Here is a 23,774-nt window from a genome sequence, read left to right as displayed (position 1 = left end):
TCTGCCTCAAAGTGCTGATAAGTATCTGCAGAGGGCTCCACGGGAGAGACAGAGAAACCAGGTGTGAATTTTTTACACATCTGTTAGGAAAACTGGAGCCAGAAGTCTGGGCCTCCCACATTCTGGGCAAGCCCTACGCCCTCTACCAGCCCTTCAGCCCCTCACAGAATTAGAGCAGTGAGACACCAGGTTCTTCTGAGCAAGACAATAATTAATATAAATTATATTGATATAAATTATGGAGGGCCACTATTGTTACACGATGTGCTTTCTGATTTCAGTCCTGCTTAATATACTGAACCTTTTTTTTTTCTGGATTGTTGTAGAATTGGTTTAAGGGAAGACGAGAACAATATAGGAGACAGCAGAAGCTATAAATGCTCAGAGGGGCCTCTTTTCCAGAAGACTATGCAGGAGTCCTAGAGAACCACCCTTGCTCAAGATCCAGATAGCAATAAGTGTTTGCTACCATCTACACTCTTATATCTTCAACATCTGTATTTTTAATAAAGAAGTGAAGTTTCTGCACCTTTGCTGCATTTGTTTTTATGAATTAGCAGGAAATGTGTAAAGTAATAAAGGAACTCTCCTTGAAACACGATAAGGCCTCTTTCCATAATATGACATCACTAAGTCAGCATCCGTATGCCCCGTGTATCTCATGTGTTTCCCAAGTACCATAGTAGGTTTGCTCCGACTCACACATTTCTTTCTGTCCCACTATCATGTGGCCCTCACCCCTCCCCTCTCAAAATATCAGACCACAAATGCAGAAGGAGGGGAAGAAAAATCCCTAGTGAGGAAAAAAAAAAACTGTTTCCAAACAGAGCTAATACTGGGAATCTGGTTCTAACCTTGGGCTCTGACAGAAACTTCCTAAGAGGCTAGTCAAAGAATTCATGGGAATCAGGCAGCAAAAGCCTATTTTTCTGCTCCCAGTTCTCCCCAGTACTCGCCCACTGTGTGAAGCACCAGGGCACTAGAAATGACTGCCTGTAGGGTGCTTCAAAACCATGGAAGCCATCCCATCCAGGCCACAAGGGCACTTCCTTCTCTTTTGTGTTCTAAACCCTGAGCCCAGGAAGCCTATCCCCCCTCCTCCCCAGGTCAGAAGGCGGCTGACACTCCTTAAAGTATTTTCTGACTGTATAATTCTCATGGCTTCAGAAACAGGGTAAACAGAGGTTTTTCTCCAAAGCCTCTAAAAAAACAGTTTCTGATAAACTGAACGTGACTTCTTAAAAAAAAAAAAACCACCACAGCATACTATATTATTGTTTTCATCATTCTGGCTCTATGGGACAGCCATAGGCCGATCGGTGTCAAAACGACGAGACAAAAACAAACAAAACATGAAGACAAATGCTGCTGTGGGTGAGGTTTGGAAAGATGAGGATTTATTCACTTGCTGGTGGGAGTGCAAACTAGTGTGGCCACCATTGAAAACAGTGTTGCGTTTTTAAAAAATGCTCAAAGTAGACCTACCGCACGATGCAGCCATACTGTTCTTTGCCATATACTCAAGGGGTATAGGCCTGACAGCAGAGACACTTTTTCACCCATGTTCGCTGTTGTTCTATTTACAATAGCCAGGGGATGGAGATAGCCTAGCTGTCCACTGACTTATAAATGGGTAATGGATGTAGGTACAATGAAACATTATTCAGCCATAAAGAAAAGTGAAATTCTGAAATTCACAGGCAAATGAATAGAGCTGGAAACAATTATCCTAAACGAGAAAATCCAGACGCAGAAAGGTAGATGTTGGATGCTTTCTCTCCTTTCGAGATGTGAGCTTTGAATCTCGCAACACATATGTTCCATTTGGAAGACCCATAGATGACAAAAAAAAAAAAAAAAAAAACCTAGTAAGAGTCTGTAGTTGGGAAAAGAAGCTACCGTGAGATGGGAAATAAAATGCCCCAGTGAAAATGGTTAGCGGGGAGTGGGAAGGGATAATTAACACAAAAGACATTTCTAAAAAGTCATATGAAAACCACTACATAGAAGCTTCCAAAAAATATATACGTACACATGCATAAAATATATTAAGGGAAAAAAGATGTCAAATGAAGTTACCCACGGAAATACCCTTTGATGCTAACAGGCGCCATGCATGACCCTATGTCCCTTCTACCAGAAGTAAGGGAAATGAGTCCATTTGTCCTATGGGAACCAGTTTCACAAGTTCCTAAGGAATGCAAGCTTTTGTCTAACTCCCAGAAACCCCCCTTTTGTCCATGCTGACCTCATTTCTGGATATTTAGAATGTCTTTTGAAATGTGGGCAGTTGGTTTTCCTTTGGAACTGATAACTTCTTTTGAAATATAATTGTGGACTTCACTGAAATGCCTTGAGTCTAAGGCTGCAGTCTGCTAGCCTTTGTGTGTTCTCAGGCCGTGTGGGAGCTTTCCATATGTGCACGTACACACAAAAAGATATTTGGAAGTCCAACCTCTCTTAATGAAGATCTTCCCTCGCTTTGGAATTCCTGTCGCCAAAGGATCAGATAACAGAGCAGCAATTGTGGCTGTAATGGTCCAGCTGCTCCAGGAAAATGGAATGCACGAATTGGACATTGAAACTACGACTAGGAAAAGTGTTCCAAACGACTCCCTTACACTGGAATGAACTGTTACCATTCACCTCATTAAGAGTTAGATACACCCTGACAAACAAACAAGGTTCTGCCTTTATTAAATACTTTATGGGTGCCCTCCTCCCCACTGTTTTATCCATATTTAGGCATATGGAGAGCCTTGAGGTATCATTTTCAAATGGCAAATACAGGCCCTTGGCTCAGCCTTAGTATATACATCATAGTGGCTGAGAACAGTTGTCTGTGAACTTCACGAGAGATGCCCTCTCCTTTAAACCAGGGGCTCCAGTCTGGTAAGAAAACTGAATGCATAGCCCCTGATACCCCTGTGGAAAGGTCTGCTCGCTGTTGTTTTAATCACCCTCGCTGTACTAATGATACAGAGGTGATTTCTTGAATCCATCCTAGCAGAGTGAAACCCATTTCCTGGTGGCTGGGAATGTGTTCCTGACACATCACTACGATGCAAGCTGACCATCTGGAGAGGCCAAGCTGTGGCACCAGATGACTTAATGAGACCAGAGAATCTGACAAAAAGCAGATCTCTACAGCTCTAGGCTGGTGGTCACACCCGAAGCTGGCCAGCCCATGTGTGGAGGCACGTTAAGGCACTGATGAGTCAACAGTTCATTAAGTGACCGGTTTTGTCCCATTAATGCTCTGTAACCTTTGCCTTTATCTACTGCTCTTATCCCCACTTAACTTTTGCTGTACATTTAGTTGAAGCAGCTCCAGATGACTGGATATGTGGCGAAAGGGCTTCTGTTAGGGCGGCTTCATCTCTGTCCACTGCCCCTAATCTGGTCCCTTTTTGTGGTTCAAGGACCTCCTCTAATGGTGACCACTCTTTTCATATAACTCAATCAAGTCAAGGGGCTACATGGATCCTACTTTACTGTATCCACTTACTTATGAAAATCTACCTACCCTCCAGGGGATGGTAAGATGCCCCAGCAGTTACGAATGCTGGATACTCTTCCAAATGATCCTGATTTGATTTCTACCACCCACATAACGGCTCACAAACATCTGTCCAGGGGACGTGGTGCCTTCTTCTGGCTTCCACCCACACTAGGAAATGCATTTTGTGCACAAATATACCTGCGCACACACACACACACACACACACACACACACACACACACACACACATACACACACAATTCCTGTCTCAGTTACTGTTCTATAGCTGTGAATAGACACCATGACCAAGGCAGCTCTAATAAAAAGAAAGCATTTAATTTGGAACTTGATCACAGTTTTGGGGGTTAGTCCATTATCATGAGGGGACGCACACAAGCATGGCACTGAAGCAATAGCTGAGAACTTTACATCCTGATCCATAAGCAACAGGCAGAGACCAAGACACTGAGCCTGGTGTGGACTTTTTAAACTGCAAAATGGCACACTTCCTTCAACAAGGCCATACCTCCTAATCCTTCCCAAACAGCTCACCAACTGAGGCTGGCAAATACATGAACCTAGAGGAGCCATTCTTTTTTTTTTTTTTTTTTTATTTACATTTCAAATGGTTTTCCCTTTCCTGATTTCCCGTCCATAAGCCCCCTATCCCAAACCCCTTCCCTTCTTCTATAAGGGTGTTCCCCTCCCCACCCACCCCCACTTCCTACCCCCCACATTCCTCTACACTAGGGGATCCAGCCTTGGCAGAACCAAGGGCTTCTCCTCATATTAGAGCCCAACAAGGCCATCCTCTGCTACATATGCAGCTGGAGCCATGGGTCTGTTCATGTGTACTCTTTGGTTGGTAGTTTAGTCCCTGGGAGCTCTGGTTGGTTGGCATTGTTGTTCTTATGGGGTTACGAACCCCTTCAGCTCCTTCAATCCTTTCTCTAATTCCTCCAATGGGGATCCCATTCTCAGTTCAATGGTTTGCTGCTAGCATTAACCTCTGTGTTTGTCAGGCTCTGACTGAGCCTCTTAGAGACGGCTATATCAAGCTCTATAGGAGCCACTCTTATTCAAACCACCACAACACACACACACACACACACACACACACACACACACATATATATATATATATATAAAATTATATGTTTGGGTATTTGACTGCATTTATGTACACTACATACATTCAGTGCTCATTAGAGACCAGAGAAGGGCACTGGATCCCCTTGGATTTGGAGTTATTATTGTTACAAGTAGGTGTTGGGAATTAAACCCAGATCCTCTGGAGGAGCAGCCAGTGCTCTTAACCACAGAGCCATTTCTCCAGCTTCAACACACATAATTTAAAATAAAATAGCCATCCAAACAGAGATTGAGCCAAAAGATAAGGATCACTAATTTAAAATAGCCAATGTCAATACATCATAGTTGAGGCCCAAAAAACCCTGTGTTAAATGATGTAGCTAGCCATCCTGGGAATAAGAAAACATACAAAATGGAGCTTTGACTGTGATCCCTCTCCCAAAACCTACCATCATAACTGAGCGATTGGGGCCTCTTGGCAGAAAGCAAAGTAAATGGTAGTCCTTTTGAAGGGAACTGCCACAACAAGACTGTTAATTGGGGACCCATAACCCTGGCTATTTCATTATTCTCAATTTAAAGGACCCATGGTAAGAGTGGCAGGCTGAAATACATACACATGTATGCATAAATATTTATATATGTATATGCATATATGTGTGTATATGTGTATATATGTATATGTGTATATACATACATACATACATACATGCTTTGAATGATAAAGGCACAGAATCAAGGACAATGCATATTTCAAAGGGGTTTCTGTCACCTACAAAGCCATGTCATACCAAGTATTCCAGTCCTTCTATGAAGAAATAAATAGCAGTCTACCCAACAAATCTCTTCCATAACCAGAAACCTATTTCTAAACATGGCAGAAAGCAGCTCAGGCATTTAAAGTCCTCCTTTCTATGCGTAGAGAGACTAATAGAGAAGATCAATGACCCTGGGAAGCTAGAGAGTCTGATCCTCTCGAACTTTATGAAAAAAAAAAAAAGAAGAAAAAAAAGGATGCTACCAGAATGTGGTTTCTTAAAACCTCAGTTACTGGGAAAATTACATTTCCCCATGGGAAAGAAGTCAATGCTTCTGTTGGGAAGCCTAACATAGGGTCTAACATGCCTGGGCCAAAGACTATAATAAAACTGTCCAGAAAACTCAGTTGGGAGTACCTAAACCATTCAGAACAAACCTCCCACCAGTAAAGGTTACTTTTCTTTGCCAGATGTAATTCTCACCTTGAGGACTTACTGCTGAATAAGCTCACCCTTTCTAGTTCTTTCTGAACCCTGGCTGGTTCAACTCAACTGTTCCAGCCCAAACTCCTCTCCAAGCCGATTCAATCTAGCTTCTCTCAGCTTCTCACTGAATTGCTCTACTTGACCTCAAACTAACTCTGGTAACTTATTCTAATTTTCTGGACCCTTCTTATTCCCTAGCTTCAACTGCCTCTGCTGACCTGCAGTGAGCTGCATGAACTCACGGACTAACTCAACTCCACTGCACTTCAGTCGTTGCACTGACTCCCAACTCTGAGCTGACTGAACTGACTCCCCCTGCGCTACTGTTAAATAGCTTTTCTCCTGAGAGTTGGGCATATCCTATGATTCATTCTGTCAAATCTCTCTCTGATTCATCACTTTGTCTGCTCCTCAATTAGACATCATCATTTGGGATTAAATTTGTGTGCTAAAGGATTCCATCCAGAGGGATCAATGGTTTGTACTATAGGTATGCCTGCATTCATTCCATTTGGATCATAAAGGCCTAGAAGGTATATATGGATGTTACCAAATCAGCCATGTTGCTGGATTAAAATTCCTCTATTCCTCTTTTGTCTGACTTCTCTCACCTCTGACAGGCATGGGACACTGTAGTATGAACATTAAATGGTAAACCTCAGGTAGACTATAATGGATATATAGGAGAACAGCTTATGTAATTTGATCCTGATCTTGTATGTTAAGATATATCCAGCCATCCTTCTTCCTACTCTCATTTGCTAGAGAAGAGTACTTGGGAATACATATATATCAGATATATAAGGACTAGGAGATCCAAAGAAATCGACCAGACTTACAAATTGTTGACTATAAAGCTAACAAATGGCCCTATGAACATATAATCCATTATTATGGTCCAGACACTGTTAATCTTAAGAAATTCCACAACCATAAGCTCCACTTAGGAACAATCAAAATTAAGGTCAGTTTGAATTATTGTCTATCTAGGCAAAATAACTCGAGTCAAAGCTGACCATGGGCAGCCCATCCTGCACCTGTACATGAGTTCATTGTGGTTTTTGCCTTTATAAACTGGCCCTGGAAAACATTTATGGTCACAGTCAGCTCCCACGTTTGATTTGCAACCCTGATTGATAGGTCCTGGGGCAAATGCTCGGTAAACTATCCCTGTCTGACTAAGATTGATGTACGTGTGGTTTGTAAGGCAACTCCTGGACCCCAAAAAGCACCATTCTAGAAGAGGTGATCTAGAGAACAAGGAGAACAGACAATAGAAAATACCCATGAGGCTTGGTCAATGTCCATATGTACATGCAACTGACCAGTACACTCATGTGTACGTATGAACTGACTATACAGGCTGAGGACATAACCACTCAGGGTGACTGAGGGGAAGGTTTCTTATTGCAGATATGAGGGATAGTACAGGCAGGGGCATCTAGAAGAGTACAGAGCAGAGAGAGAAAGTAATAGATTAAACGTGGCTGGCAGACAGAACCAGGCCATGAAAGGAAGGAGGGAGTAGTGAGTAAGGAAGAGAAAGAAAGTGAAGGCAAAGGAGACCAAGAAAGAGAGGCAAAAGGGAACCAGGAGAGAAAGACAAAAGAGGACCTTGAGAGTGCATGGCTGAAGTAATAGGGTTATATAGGAACAAGGAGCTGTGGGACAGAAGCCTATGAGTTGAAGATTAGGTAGGGTGTGGGGTAAGAAGAACTTAGAAGAGCACAGGTAGTTGTAAAACTGAGGAAGCCCAAGGCCAGCCTAAGTTTTGATATGCTATTAGGCACCACAATAATCATGTTTCTGACAGTGATAAGCAAATAACGCCTTTGGTAGAGGGGAACAGGCCCCAGGATTAAGGGGAGTAGAGTATCCTTTGGACCTGACACTGACCATATTGCCCCTGCAGTTTCTTTTCTTTTTTCCCCTACCTTCTCATCCTAGTGGCCACTGCCTACTTACTTTAAAACACCCAACCAGAATACATGTAGCCATACATGAGAGACAAAGGAGCCAATAATGTTGTTAAAGCCTCATCCTTGTGAGATTTGGGGTTCTCTGGCTTTCAGATATTAATCCAGTAAATACACTACTTCCTAGTTTAAAAAGAAAGAAAAGAGGCCCAGGGGACCCCATTTCTTGAACTGGAAAGCCCACTATAAAGTTAGTGCCAGGTACTGTATAGCGCTACTAAATTCAGCTGCCAGCTTGGGGTGGACTCTCTCCCCCCAATCACATTTACAGCAGCTTTTGTTTGCTTTCCAAAAGCTCTCTTTATTTCACAAGATTTGAAGCTTATTTACAGGAGTCTTACCCTGGGGATGCCCTTCCTATTGCACAAGTGGAGAGCTGGAGGCCTCACATTAACTTGGCTAATCTCAACGATTGTAGGTTCTCAACACAAGCCTTGCTTGCAATATTAAGCTTCCTAGTGTTCTTTTCTCCAAACTATATATATTGTACTTCTTTCAGCCCCACTCGTTTTCCTTGTAGACTTACAAATGTATTATTACTAATAACCATGCCGCGGATTCAATATTATGATCTTGAACTTACCTTTAATTAGTCCATTACTTTTCAGTTTAGCCTCAGGCTTGTTCTTGAGATGAGCAGAAGGCAGCCAGATTCTTTGCCTCAATATCACAAGAATGTCCTCTAGCTCAGTTGCTTATATTTTTCCCTCCGAAACTTCTAGATTCAAGCCTTCGTGGCCACATTGCTCACAACACTTCTGTCTTCCAGGCTCCTACTGGATACCTCCCTAGGCTCTGTTTACAATATTCAACCATGTTTGTAATCCAAAATTCCAAAGGCTTCCACGTCCCTAAAAAAAAGAAAGAAAGAAAGAGTCAGGTTTTTCCTGGCAATAGACCACACTCTAGTACCAACTCCTGTATTAGTTACTTTTCTGATATTGTGGTAAAATACCAACACCAAAAAGTATCTTATAAAAGGAAGAATTGCTTTTGGCTTAGGGATTCAGAAAGATAAGACTTCATCGTGGCAGGAAGATATGGCAGCAAGTGCCAGGCATCAAAGCAGGATCTGGAAGCCAAGAGGTAACAAACATCCTAACTGTAAACCTGAAGCGAGGTGAGGCTATAAAATCTCAGAGCCTGGACTCAGCTATGTACTTACTCCAGCAAGGTTATACCTCACCATGACCTCCCTGAGCAGCACCACCAACTGGAAACCAAGAGGTTTCAATACTTGAGTAGATTGGGAACATTTTCATTCAAACGGCCACAGTTATTTGCCAGAACATGATAGTAAGACCCTGATACTTAAGACAACCCATCATTGAGTCACACACAGAGTAATCACGCTGGTACAAACCTGTGTTGGGGTGCATTGTATGGAGGTATATCTCTGTATCTTCAATTGTTAGTTCTGTACTGGCAAAGAGCTAAATACTAGCTGGATCTCGGTGTTGTTATTTGTATGGCCTATCACCAGTCTCATATTTTATGAATATTCATCCTCACCAACCAAGAAGCAATCTAGAATTGTATCTGATTGACTGTAATAAAAAAGCTGATGGGCAATATCTGGACAGGAAGTGGGGGGCAGAACTTCCGAGAGAGAGGGTTGCTGGGAGAAGAAATGAGCCACAGATTTGCTGGTGAACATCCTGGTGAAGAGACAGACCAGAGTAAAGCAGAGAAGTAAAGCTAGCCATGTGGAGAGATGTAGTGTCAGGATTAGTGGGGTTAAGTTAGGTATCTGCTGGGGAGACTGCCCCTAGCTAAAGCCCTAAGCTTTAAAATAGTAAAAAGCCTCTGTCTCAATATTTATATAGCTGGAGGGTCTAAGATAGTCCCTCTATAAACCTGGAACCATTGTTCCCACGGCTTTCATACCGCTGGAAGGTGCTGTGCGTGGTACCAGAGGATAAAAATAATCGCCAATCTTACTCAGCTATGAGAGCCTTGTGCACTACAATAAAAACCTGCCTGGGAGGATATGGACATAAGCATGATAAGTGACATGAATGGCATGGGGGTAATCAACCACTTTCTGATCATATTTAAGCCCTACTCCACAAGTTGAAAGCTCAACCTGGCACCATTATAAGGCCAAGAACCTATGGTTAGACAGGTCATAAGTTTTAGGGAAAAAAACAGCCGTTACTGTGCTAAATGAGCATAGTATTAAACAGATTCCTTAGTCACTATTTTATCCATAGATTACCTCATCTCTCAGTCCTCATCAGAGAAGCTTCCATTTGTAGTAGATGATAATGTAGAGACTCACAATTGGTCAAGGTGCAGAGAATGAAAGACTCGAGAATGCTCTGCAATAAATGGGACATTTGTTATCATATGCCAAACATGCTCCTAGGGGCTGGGATCATTGTGGAAGAGGGGGCAAAAGATTGCATAGGCCAGAGGTGGTAAATAACGACACAGTAACAGTGTTTTCTGGATACATCAAGGCAGTTGCACATATAAACCAGGTGTGACCACATGGACAAGACCTACAAGAGCTATACAATATTCCAGCAAGAAGAGAGGAGGTAGGTATGAAATCCCAGCCCTAGCTATAAGGAGTTATTGACAGTTAATAGTTGCTGGGAGAAGGAAAGACAGTCTTCTTAAAGATGTGTCTAATGATAGGTAGACCCTGCTCCAAGGGGAGGCCAAACATGTAAGAGTATTCACATTCATGCAGCCCAAATCACACATAGTATGTTCTGTTCAAAAGAAAGACACAACATTGGATGGGTAAGGAAAGGGATGTATCTAGGAGGAGTTAGGGAGATATGATCAAAATATTCTGTATGCTATTTTCAAACGATTAATAAAATAAGAAAAATAGATAAACAGGACAACCCCCACCAATGCCACATGAAAGACACCCAGAGGCCCAGGGATCCACTAAAATGAGTAAGTGGTGGAGAGAGAAACAGAAGAGAAAGAGAAGCAGAATGTGTGTGCAATGAAGAGAGCTGGAACTAGAGACTCGGCATAGTGAGGAACAGCCTGCCGTGAGTACCCTAAGATGAAACCTGAGGCCATGGTTAGGTCCTGGCCCATGGTGGCCATCAAGGTATGTCTGGGTTGATGATACTGCTGCAGTAGGGGTCAGCATCAATGTCCACAGCCCATGTTACTACCAAAGGCCATGCAGAAGTCCTTGGTGTGGGCTGCTGCCTGGGGCCATGTTGATATCTAAGGGCTCTGCCTAGCTGGCTCCATCCCTCATTGGCCTTGCAGTGGCATGGGTACAGAAGAAATGCCCTCCTCCTCCAGTCCCCTGCCCCTCTGCAGGAGAGCTGGTCCCACACCTAGCCTGGGCAATGTGGGAGAGCTGGTACCAGCACTGGCAAAGTGGGCCCTAACCCTTGGCTGAGCAGCACAGAACAACTCGCCCTGAGGACTTGAGAGCATGAGAGCTATCTCAACCCCTTACCTGAGCAGTGTTGGAGAGCTAGCCCGGGTGGTGGGGGGCAGTTGGCCAACTCTGCCAACACCCAGGCCCAGATCCAGGGTTTTGAGTTGGCCCACACAAACATCTACCCCATATATATGAATGCCAGGGTGTATGAAGGGCCTGGTCCTCCAAAACCAAAGCTGCAAAATCTTCACAACACAGAGCAATAAAAGAATATCTGAGAGGAGTCCCAGTTAGAATCAAGTATTGATAATGTAGCAGAAGCTAAAGGCCTCAAACAATACCAATAACTCACTGCAATGAGTAATTGTAAGAAAAGCTGTTTGAGCAAAAGAGTATGTGACATACCACAGCTTCTAACGAAAAACTTTGTTCATTTTCTTTGGTGGCAGGGAGGTTGCAAGGGCCAAAGGCAGCTATGGAGGGACAGGGAGATGAGTGCAATTATGCTTCATGATGTGAAATTCACAAAGAATCAGTAAAAAGTTGTAAAAGTATCTTTCATTTCCTCAAATGGGAGGATGAGTTGAAATCCATACCTACAAGCTGTGCAAATTACACTGCTTGGGCCAAGCCCAGAGCATTTCTTTCTCTGTTCTAACTATCCCTAGGCCCAGTCCTGGAAGCTTCCAGTCTCCAAACAATCTAATATGGACCTAGAATGTTTCAGCCTCTGAGGCTTACTGCTGAATAAACTCACTCTTTCATGTTCTTTCTGAACTCTGGCTGGCTTGGCTGATTCAACTCAGCTGTTCTAGTCCAAACTCCTCTCCAAGCTGACTGACTCAAATTGGATTATTTTGCTTTTCACTGAATTGTTCTGCTTGGCCTCAAACTAACTCTGGTAATCTGTTCTAATCTTTTGGCACCTTCTTATTCCCTAGCTTCAACTGCCTCTGCTGACCTGCAATGAACTGCATGAACTGCTGAACTAACTGAACCTAACTGCCTCAACTGACTGAACTCAACTGCCCTGCACTCTACTGCACTGATCTCAACTGACTCTGTGTGTGTGTGTGTGTGTGTGTGTGTGTGTGTGTGTGTGTGTTCTGTTTTCATTCTTTCAATTTTTCTCTGATTCATCATACTGTCTGGCCTTCAATTAGATATTTTCATACATGGGCACTTACTTCTACAAACTAACCTTACCTTCATTGTTAGGAATTAAGTGTACTAAAGGAGTGTCTGTATTTCAGCCAGATCATAATATAATCCAGGGTTTATCTACATTCCATCAAGATATATACCTAGAAGGTCTTTGGATGTGATCCCTTGCCAGAGCAGCCATGTTGCTGAATTAAATTAAAAACAACAACAATGACAACAAAAAGATAAATAAATAAAAGTTTAAAATATAGGGGTTGGGGATTTAGCTCAGTGGTAGAGCGCTTGCCTAGGAAGCGCAAGGCCCTGGGTTCGGTCCCCAGCTCTGAAAAAAAGAACCAAAAAAAAAAAGTTTAAAATATAGTCCTATGGGGAGTTTAACCTTTAAAGAGTGAAAGCAAATGCAAATAGATGGTGAGTATATAAAGTGAGGACATGACCACTGTAAGGTATGATTGAAAGGAAAGTTTTTATTGTAGATATAAGGAAGAGGACAGCCAGGGTATCTGGAAGAGTACAGAGCAGAGAGAGAAAGTAGTAACAGAGTGAACTTGGCCATGAGAGAGAGGGTGGTGGGAAAAGAGAGAGTGGAGAACTAAGAGAGGAAGACAAAAGAGAATGAGCAAAAAGCCAAAAGAGTATGTGGCTAAAATTGCAGGTGTTATATGAAAAGGAGAATCTGGATGAGGGAAGTCCACAAGCTGGAGAAGTTTGGGGTAGGGAGCAGAATGAGCTGAGCTGAGAACAGGGTAAGAAGAATTGAGAACAGCCACAGGTAGTTATGAAACTGAGGAAACCAATATGAGTCTTGGTATGCTAATAGACACCAGAGATAGTAATTTGTCTTGAGTTTCTTTTAGACCTGACATTCCTAACTTTATTGATGATAAGGGGTAGCATAATCTCTTCTGTAACTTCTTCTCAGCTGAAATTAGAACAGCATTGCCAGGGCCCAGCAAGGCTGGAATGTTAGTCAAAGGATGAAAATGGGGAGAGGATTCAGGCCCATCTCCTTTGCTAGATGGTTCTGAAGGACCACCTGAGGCTGGAGTGCTGCAGGTAGTTTTGAAGCAGTTTCTAGTCTGTAGTTGATTGGAAATCTGTTACAACCAATACAGACTAGGAATACAAGGTAAAGTTCACTATCTTTAGAGAAAAATCTTCTAGTGTACACTTCAAACTTCCAGGCCTGCAGTCCTAGTTGGAGGGAGGAAAGAAGTCTCAAGAGTAGGGGAAGGGCAGGCCCACCCTCATGGGTAGGTAGCTGGGTGGGGATGGGGGGGAGCTTAAGCTGTTACAGACACTATGTATCTGAAGTCCATTTGGCCTGTGTCAGGACTCCCTGAGCTTACATGATTTTTTTTAAGTTTAAAGAGATAAAAATTTTAGATATATTAGCATTATCATTGCTTGTAGTCTGTACTGAAATTCTCATTTGTTGAAAAAAGCAGCTAATATTGATGTAGGCTTGGATTTTTTAAAACCTACTTTAATAAGGGTTCTCAAATGCTTTGACACCCCCTCTTGCTAGCCCACCGTCCAAAGATGGGGGGGAAAGATGGTAAATAGGACAAAGGGATGAGGACCTATTTATAAGTAGATCGTTGGGGTAATTACAATCTCCATCGTCAGGATACCAACACTACAGTTTAAAGAGTGTCACCAAACATGAATCAGCAGAGGAGGCACAATCCACCAGAAACAGTCAGGCCTCCACCAAATTGGCACAAGTCAGCAGGAGTTTCTGGAACCAGCCAGAAGGCCAGGAGAAGTTCTCTGCGGTGCCTCTCACAAAGAAGTGAAGATTAGCAAAGATGCAAAACCAATGAAGCGATGTACAACTAGCTATGTAAGTGTCCTGTCACTGTCTGTTGAGTCATATTCCCTCCAAACATCACATGTCTTGCTTCAGCAAAACATACATAAAAGAGACAGAAATTTCCACTTCATGTTGATTCTTATTAAAACTCTGAAATTTTGAGATCTTACTATAATAATAGCATAGATGGGGAAAGAAATCTGAAATATTTGTCATTTTTCACATATATTTTTTACCTCCTTAGACCCTTAGATCTTTACAACTTACATTTACACCCCTTAAATCACTTTTGTAGGTCCTTACAACTTAAGCTTTCACATCCTCAGACATCTTGCATTTATATATTTTAGATTAGATTTTTTAGACCCTCACAACTTACATAAACGTCAAACTTTTTCAGCCCAGGGATGGCACCACCCACAATGGGCTGGGCCCTTCCTCCTTGATCACTAATTGAGCAAATGTCTTAATTTGCTCAAGGGAGGCTCCTTTCTCTGTGATAACTTCAGCTTGTATCAAGTTGACACACAAAACCAGCCAGTAAAATATAAGAAGGATAAATTAGAGCAGAAAGTATAATCTAAATGGCCTCTGTATCAATTAAAATGACAAAGAGTTACCTGCTACCTGGATCATCACCCTAGGTCCCCTCCAACCCCATGGTGGTCACAAAGGGCAGAGGTCAAAGGTCACCAGCCATCCCATAGGGCAGCATTGGCCTTTGGCTGCCACACCAACAAAATGGGAGAGACTTTCCTGTGGTAAGGAACTTAAGAAATCTGGCCTACACTGGTAAGGCACAGTAGGGCAGTTTGGGAAGGGCCCTGGTATCAGGCAAGGCACAGGGCAGTTATTTGCCCATCAGTTAGCATTACCACAATCCAGGTCAAGTAGTCTATGCCCCATCATCTTTGGAGACCTTGGGGTCACTTCTAGGAGCTGGTATTTGTATCAGGAGAAGCTTTTTCATTAAACACTTTAAATGCCATATTATTCAACAGATCTCTTAGAGGTTTGAGAGCCATAATCTGTTAAACGTGTTTATTTAAAAATAAAAAATAAAACGGCATAACCCTGGGTTGATCCCCAGCTCCGAAAAAAAAAAAAAAAAAGAACCAAAAAATAAAACATGCTTTACTTTTCTTTTTTTTTCTTCTTTCTTTTTTTCTTTTTTTCGGAGCTGGGAACTGAACCCAGGGCCTTGCGCTTGCTAGGCAAGCGCTCTACCACTGAGCTAAATCCCCAACCCCCAACATGCTTTACTTGATCTTAGTTATTTGCTTCAGATTTAACCTTGAAAACATATACAGAAAGAAAAAATCAAGCTTGCCCTGTAAACAAATTATACTTATACTTAGCATGACTGCAAGCATACGTCTGAGCACATCAAAGAATTAGCACCTTAAAGCACAGAACCAAAAGCTACCTAACCAAAACCCCAACACCAGACATGAGAACATGTTGAACAGGGCTATCCAAGAGATTCCTAAAACATGCAGCCTACTGCTGCTGCCCTTGGTTACCCCCCAAAGATAGAAGGTACTGCTGAAGACACCAAGCACTTCAGACACAGGCCCAGAGACCTCTGAGGTGGCACTAACCTGAATACCCACTTCCTAAGAACTAACTTCCATTGTAACAGAAGCTGTCATGCAAACTTACAACAGAGGAAGGCAACCCACAGTTCTATCGAACTATGATGCTTATAAACCACATCAATGACCATGGCATAGTAACCCTAAGGATGAAGTAGTGGCATACATGCCTTGTCAATAACAAATTGTACTTAAGATGCGCTCAATGGGAGAAAGCCCTTGCCTAGTACTAGAAACCTAGCTAACTACTCAGGGTTCTTGGAAGTGAATCTGCAACCACTAATTTATCAAAGCAGCACAATCACTAACAACAATCTAGAAACATTTGTCCTTATAGACACAAATGAATGTGAGAGACCACTATACAGAGAAACAAAACTAATCAAATGAAGTGTCATGGAACCCTGTCCCAATGGATCCATGTATACAACACTCCTACATCTAAGGCTCAGGGAACATTGTGGAAGAGGGGACAGAAACGTCGTAAGACTCAGAGGATCAGGGAGTCTGTTGTGGGACTATGTCTCCTAGTAACATCGGAAACTGTACCCGTAAAGTCTCACCAACACATCTGCCCAAATATGAGCTGAACACAAACGAGCATGTCAAACTTCACAGGGAAGCCCAGGAGGTCTCAACCCTACACAAATAACTACAGACAACTGAATAAAACTAAGAGTAAGAAAGGTGGTCTTCCCTGGGGGGAAGCACATCAACTGCTTGTCCAGTCAGCCCTAAAACCATACAAGATAATAACCAATTTTATTGGAACATATATATGTATACACACATAGATAGATAGATAGATAGATAGATAGATAGATAGATAGATAGATAGATACGCAGGCAAAACAACTGAAAAAACAGGCCGTGAATTTGAAAAGAGCAGGGTGGAGTGTATGGGGCAACTTCAATGGAGGTAAGAGAGGGGGAGAAACAAAAATTATCTCAAAAATAAACAATAGAGCCAGACTTGTTGGTGCACATGTTTAATTGCAGCACTTGGAAGGCAGAGGCAGGTAGATATCTGTGTCTTTGAGGCCAGCTTGGTCTGCAGAGTGAGTTCCAGGACAGTCAGAACTACATAAATAGACCCTGGATCAGAAAGTCAAAACAACAACGGAAGGTACGCCATATTCCGATGCATGCACAGCTTATTTACATTTCTATGGAAATGTAATATGTAAATTGTATATATTTGAAACAGCCACCAATTTTGTAAAAAAAAAATTAAAAACATTAAAATTAAATCAGGCTCATTGTTCACTGTTTTACAGGAAAAAATTAGAGCTATCAGAATTGGGGAAAAAAGAAATAGATGTCTTCCACCTCATCTCCAAAAGTCTCGAATGTTTCAAATTGATCTCAACATCCTGTGGCAAAGGCGAAGATTCTAAAGCTCTGATCTTAATGCCTTTGCTCTCTGTGTACCCAGGTTACACACATTACAGGACTGGAAAACACCATGCCAGATTCATGTAGTTCTGGGGCTCTAAACCAAGATACATTACTTATGTGGCACAAGGACACTGCCAACTAAGCTACATCCCCTGCCCAGAAATCAGAGTCTCTATGACTGTGGTCAGACTAGGGAGAGAAATTCTCATGTCTCATGTTCTCAACACCTTGCCAGTAACAGTTTCAGGATTTAGAGTAGAGACAAAGGCCAGAAAAGAAAAAAATACACACACACACACACACACACACACACACACACACACACACACACACACACACACACACACACACACACCATTGGATGAGACTAGCCACATGCCAGTGAAGGGCTGTTGACTGACAGTTCTGGGATGGAGACCAAGGCATAAAACCCTGCCCTTGACACTTTGGCCTTTCAGATAAGACATTAAAAGTCATCGCTTCTCGGCCTTTTGGCTAAGATCAAGTGAAGACATTAAAAGTCTCAGTCTGGGGTTGGGGATTTAGCTCAGCGATGGCGCTTGCCCTCTGAGCGCAAGGCCCTGGTTGGTCCCCAGCTCGAAAAAAAAAGAACCAAAAAAAAAAAAAGTCTCAGTCTCTCTCTCTCTCTCTCTCTCTCTCTCTCTCTCTCTCTCTCTCTCTCTCTCTCTCTCTCTGTAGTGTGTGTGTGTGTGTGTGTGTGTGTGTGTGTGTGTGTGTGTCTAGAAAAAGAAGCAATGAGGGAAGCTCGACACAGGAATGACACTTCTCACAGCTTTTACCAGCACTTATCAAAGTTTGACTTACTAAAGTCCTGTGTCCCCGTCCCCCCACCCCTCTCCTCTCTGTCCAGCACCCAGTAGACCTGAAGAAGATGATTCCAGTAGATCTGTCTGCTGAGTCAACTGCCCCCTGCAATTCAGCCCAACTCCTGTAAAGGCAGAGTGTGGAAGCACAGTAGACTACGTGTGCTTCACTTTCTCTAGAAAGTCAAAGGAAGAGCCTCCCAGAGAAACCCATTAGCTTAATAATCGGTCTGTACCAAGTACCAGGGACCCAATGGGAGAACTAGACCAAGAGGTATTGTCCACACACTTCTGCAAAGGCTTCGAGACTACTGGGGGATTTTTTTCTTACCCACCCACCCCCACCCCCACCCCCGTAAGTGGGTTCCCGCAATGAACCGCCATCCCTTTCCTAGCAAGGCCAGAGGACTCGGCTGAGATTCGAAGTGGAAGGCCCCTTCTACACCTTACTTTTCAAGGGCCATGATTTCCTTTAAATATTTCCTGCTCAGCGCAGCTCCAATCTGCCCTCAGTTTCACAATTTAGGGTCTCAGCCCATAGCAACAGCAGGACAACCGGAAGCAGGACTGTGCGCCCATGATTGGATACTCTACTCACTCGGCCAGAATCTAGCCCTTGCTGGTTGAGATGCTCGGCTTTTCAGAACTGTAGGGGGCTCCAGTCCAGACTATGCAGAGACACAAGGGACAGCAAGCCGCAACCCGCGTTCACAGCTTTTTGGAACATGGAGCATCAAAAAAGTGGGACCTGAGAAAATGTGAGCAGTCAGTGAGTGCTGGGAATGGTGGGTTCAGATACCCATGAAGGGAGGGCATCCCACAAAGCGACTGAACAGGCGCCCGTGTGCCCGCAGGCCAGCTGTGACTCCATGGCACCTCTGTACCCGCCTAGGCCCTGACAACTGGTTTTTTCCATTTCCCCACTTAAGGTGTGAAGGCACTGATTGATGGTCTTGCTGGCCGGAGAGGGAAGAAATGAGGAACAGAGTGGATGATGGGGCCGGCCTGGGTCGGGAGCCGCAGCAGCAACAGAATTAAGTGGACAGGGTGCGCCTGCTGCTGGCGCTGCAGGCTTCATGGTTAACTGGAACCAAGAAGACCATGGTACCAGTCGCTGTGTCTGAGAGAATGTGCATCAGCCTCAGCAGCCAGTTTTCTGGGGCATGAGAGGCCCTTGTGTCATGCAGCCTGTGCCACTGCTGAAGGACAAATGTGGCTTCAGCAGCTGATTCACCCACTGGCAGCTACGGTAGCTGGAGCTTGTTTTCCAGTGCACTCAATACATCAGTGCAGGCGTAAGGCGAGCAGATAGCCAGGCTTCATGTCCTGGCTGGGTGCATGTGCGCCAGAGTTGTTTATGCATTTTCTCCTGGTGCCCCAATTATTATTACGTCATGTTTTTATTGATTTATTTGGTTGTGTGTTTACCACATCGTAAGTACTGAGGTGGAAGGAAAACGAAGGGAATAAATCCTCTCTATACCATGTGGCTCCCAGGGTCAAACTCGGGCCACAAGATTTGCCAGCAAGTACTTTCTCCTGCTGAATTATCTCCTTGGCCTTACCCTTGCCATGTTGAAAAAAAAAGCCACTTACAAAATCCAGGCTGTCAGACCCCCATCCTCCAGCACTAGGGTCCTGGGGTAAAGAATGGGGGCTAGTAAAAGTGGGAGTAAAGAAATGGTCATATAATATTGAATTGTATCAAACTGGGTCGTGTCTGTTGATATAAGGACTTGTTAGGGAACAGATGTGAGAAGCATGAGGTGTGCTTGGCATAGTATGGAGTGATATTGTGCCTTTGTTTGAAATTTGCATACATCTGGGGCTGGCAAGATGGCTTACCAGTCAAGAACACTTTTGGCTCCTGCAGAGGATCCAGGTTTATTGCCCAGCACCTACATGGCAGCTTACAACCATCTTTAACTCCTGTTCCAGGGCATCTGATCTCTCTTCGGACCTCCTTGGGTACAAGGCAGGAATACGAGACACATACACACATGCAGGCAAAACATTCACACACATGAACTATACATGTTTTTTTAAAAACCAAAAGTTTGGTACATTTGTACATCACATCTTTCTTAAATGGCACAATTATAGATATTGGCACAGTTCTCTCAATTACTGTCTTTTGGCCTCTCATTAAATGTCCTGCCCCTCCAAAAATATTCTCAATAAAACAAGCATTGAATATGGGGTTTCTGTCTATAAATGGGACACTAGATGGGCCAATGAGACTACAGGGATGAGTTCCAGGCCAGCCTGGGCTACAGAGTAGTACACTGTCTCAAACAGAAAAAAAAATGTCTGTAACCTCAGTAATTGGGAGGTAAAGGCAGACAGATTGGAAGTGCAAGATTGTCCTCAGTTACATAATGAGTCCTGGGCTAGCCCAGTCTCTGTGAGTCCATTTATGCAAGAATCCCAAACATATTCTACTTGTGTTGATTTTTCTCCTGGATTTTCTTTGTGGGTAAAAGCACTTGCCATTAAGTCTGAGAGCCCAAACTCACTAGCACACACACAACAGGAGAGAACTAGCATTCATTAGCTCTTCACCCTGGCCCAGGCACAGCAAATAAATGTAACACATCACTGCCTTGGAGGTTTGATACCCCTGTATGTTAACTGAACGAACATTAGAAATCCTCCGATGCTTTCCATCCATCTATCTTCTTTTGTTTGAGTTTATCTTTCTGTCCTGACAAAGAGGCTCACACAAGTTTTTCTTGTGTGAATCTGTTGGGGGGTTTGGTTGCTGTTGTTGGGTTTTTTGGTTTTGTTTTTTGGTAAATTCCTTCATCTGCACACCCAATATTAGGAGCCTCCCTCCCTTTTTTTTTCTGTCTATATTAGTTTTTCAAGTTATTTATTAGGAACATGACTGGCTTTTATGCATGTTAATGGTGAGTTGATGAAATACAATCACTGGTAAAATGTTTTTAAGCCTCAAAATGGTGCAAACATTTTTTAAAAATTAATAGGACGTATCCTATACACAATTCATTTCATCTGTGGTGTCAAAGGCTGAACCTTTGCCATTTATCCCCTCAGTGTGCCTGGGTGTGCATGAAGCCAAAGTGCAGGTGAGTAAAGACAAGGTAACTTGACAGAACTGCCATTCTAGAACTTGCTTCGGGTCTAGCATGGCCTTGTTCTGTCCAGGAAGTTGCTGAGGCTCTTCTTGTTCTTGGCTTGGCTTTTTTGTTTATTTGTTTTGACCACACAGTATTTCAAAACTACCTTTTAAAAATTATTGTTATTGTTAAATTTTATGTTCATGGCTGTTCTGCCTGTGTTTATGTCTGTGAACCACATGCTTGTTGCGCCCAGAGGCCAGAAAAGGGAGTCCAATGGCCTGGAATTGGAGCTACAAATGGCTATGAGCCATCATAGGTCCTCTAGAAGACCAACCAGCACTTTTAGCTGCTGAACCATCTCTCTCCAGCCCTCAAATTGTCATTTTAAAGATTTTTTTATTTATTTACATGTATTTATGTCTGTGTATATGACATATCTGTGGGTGCTGGAGACCAGAAAAGAACATTATATCATCTCAAGCTAGAATTACAGACATTTGTGAGCCTCTGTGGGGGCTTGGAAGCAAATGCAGGACCTTTGCACAAACAGTACGTGTTCTTTCCTACTGAAACATCTCTCTATCCCTGTCAATTTGACTTTAGAACTTTGTGATCACTGTAGACAAAGGAAAGGGAGGATTAAGATAGCCTCATTGACTCATTTCAAGATGGAACACAACTTCCTAAAGGAACAAAGTTGACTACTAATCTACTTTCGCTCCCTAAACGTATACATATTGTACACACTTAGCTGATGGATAAATTATCAGTATATGTGTTTAAGTTATAAAAATACATACTTGTTATATGTGCACATAGCTCTATTGATTATATATAGATAAATGAGATATATAAAGAAGTATATATATTGTACATGTCGTTTTAACATTGGTATTCTTTAAGTAGACTGTCTCTGGGGAGACATCCCATCAAGGTTGTAATACATAAATCATTCAAAGTAGTGTAGCCAGGGGCTCCATGATGCTAAATTATTTGAAATACTAAAAATTAAATGCAAATTTAATCCTTACAAGGACAATTTGAGTGCTCACAAACAGAGCCCAGCACTCAGAAAGCTGAGTGGTTAAACAGAGGCTGGTAGGAATGGGGAAAGCATAGAGTCTAAATGCCTGATCCTCCTGCTGTTTCGAAGTGCCTAGTGAAGTCACACAGATAAAGGCAACCAGCATTGTCATTCCCTGGTGCATGCTGTTGCATGTGCCTGAAAATGCTGCTGCTAATGTCTTCATGTGCACTGTGATAGAGAGGGGGAAAGGGCATGTGGCATTTAGACATTTGCCTGAGTACGATTTTGTACCGCTGAGGATAATGTCCCATGTTTCACACCATCAGCCCCTCACAAAATTTGAGCAGCAAAGAAAAGGGGTCTTCTGACAGATAACAGAAAATCATGATGTGCTTTTCGGTTTTTCTCCTAATTATTTACTATAAAGTAAGCCATTTTTTTCTCCTGTTGTAGAACTGGTGTAAAAGGAAGAGAGTGCAATATAGAGACTATCATAATGCATAAATAAAAGCTCAGAGTGTTCCTCCTCCTCTGAGAAGCAGATCACCTTTCCTGAAGATTGTGGAGGAGCCTCGAGTTCCACCCTTGCCTAGGAGCCAGATGCAGAAGCTTCACCCCTGCACCCCCTCCTTCCATGCCCCCACATCACCAACAACCTAATATTTCAGCCATACCCTCTTAGTACTTGTGTTTTCAATAAAGAGGTGAATTCTCAACATGTTTCTGTGTATGTCTTCTGGATTAGTAAAATTATGGTGTCTGTTATCAGAAACTGTCCTTTAAACAAGATGACAAGGTCCTCCTTTAACGAGGTGACAGTGCTGCATATCTCAGGACCAACTCATAGTGTGAGAGATAAGATGTGCCTCACCTCACCCCTGACCATGGGCAAGAGAGGCAGGACAAGTCCCTAGGGAAAGACAGTAATTTTCCAGACAAAGCTGGTTCTGATTAAGCCAAGAATTTCATTTCAACCCTGAACCCTAAAAGAAACTTCCTATGACGTTATTCCCAAGAGAAGAAGCAGCAGCCAGCCCAAGGATACCCAGGCTGGTTCCACTTCTTTTCCCTGCCTTCCCTTTATGTGGCACACAGAGGGCACTGACAGCTACTCTGGCAGGGGTCCTGCTGCTTCAAAGGAACACTAGACTCCACCCCATCCAGTTCACAGGCAGGCTCTTCTCTCTTGTTTCACAGCTCCAGTCCAGGTATCTGCTCCTCCCCAAAGCAGAATCTCACATTTCTTGAGGTCTTTCTTAACTATACAGTTCTTGTATCTCAGAAACAGACTACTTTACTTGAATCTTTTTTTTTTCATTCTTGCAGCATGTTAAGGCATTCCTGACAAAACCAGACATGTACTGTGTTCACCCTCATGTCTCTTACTATCAGCCATGAGACTGCTTGCAACACTGATCAGATGCTGGGTGTTCCTACTTCCAAATCTGACCTCCAAATAATAGAATCCCAGCCTCCTCTTAAGCCAATCATGCTCTACACCCCCCTCACTTCCTATCCTGGTAATACATACCACCCCCAAATAAGGCAAGAAAAACACCTGCCCCTCTTAAATCAGAGTAGCAGCTGTGAGTAGGGTTTGTTAACAGGATCTAGATAGAACATGTTCTCACCATATAGGCAGCTGACAAACACCACAGTTGCAAAATTTGGCTTTCATGAGAAGTGTGT

General features: G+C 43.0%; 1 protein-coding gene and 1 pseudogene across 1 annotated transcript in view; both read left to right on the top strand.

Moving 5' to 3' along the window:
* Positions 1–601, top strand: part of LOC116889258 (short stature homeobox protein 2-like) — a 5,879-nt gene extending 5,278 nt beyond the window's left edge. Inside the window, exon 4 of the mRNA XM_032890405.1 lies at positions 327–601. Coding sequence (XP_032746296.1) covers positions 327–377 — 51 coding nt within the window. The 3' untranslated portion in view covers positions 378–601. The remainder of the gene's footprint in view (positions 1–326) is intronic.
* A 14,216-nt stretch (positions 602–14,817) lies between these two features.
* LOC116888121 lies at positions 14,818–22,589 on the top strand (annotated as a pseudogene).
* The last annotated feature ends 1,185 nt before the right edge of the window (positions 22,590–23,774 follow it).

This window comes from Rattus rattus, chromosome X, assembly GCF_011064425.1.
Source record: "Rattus rattus isolate New Zealand chromosome X, Rrattus_CSIRO_v1, whole genome shotgun sequence".
Lineage (NCBI taxonomy): Eukaryota > Metazoa > Chordata > Mammalia > Rodentia > Muridae > Rattus > Rattus rattus.
The sequence above is the reverse complement of the archived record's forward strand: the minus strand, read 5'-3'. Positions and strand labels throughout refer to the sequence as shown.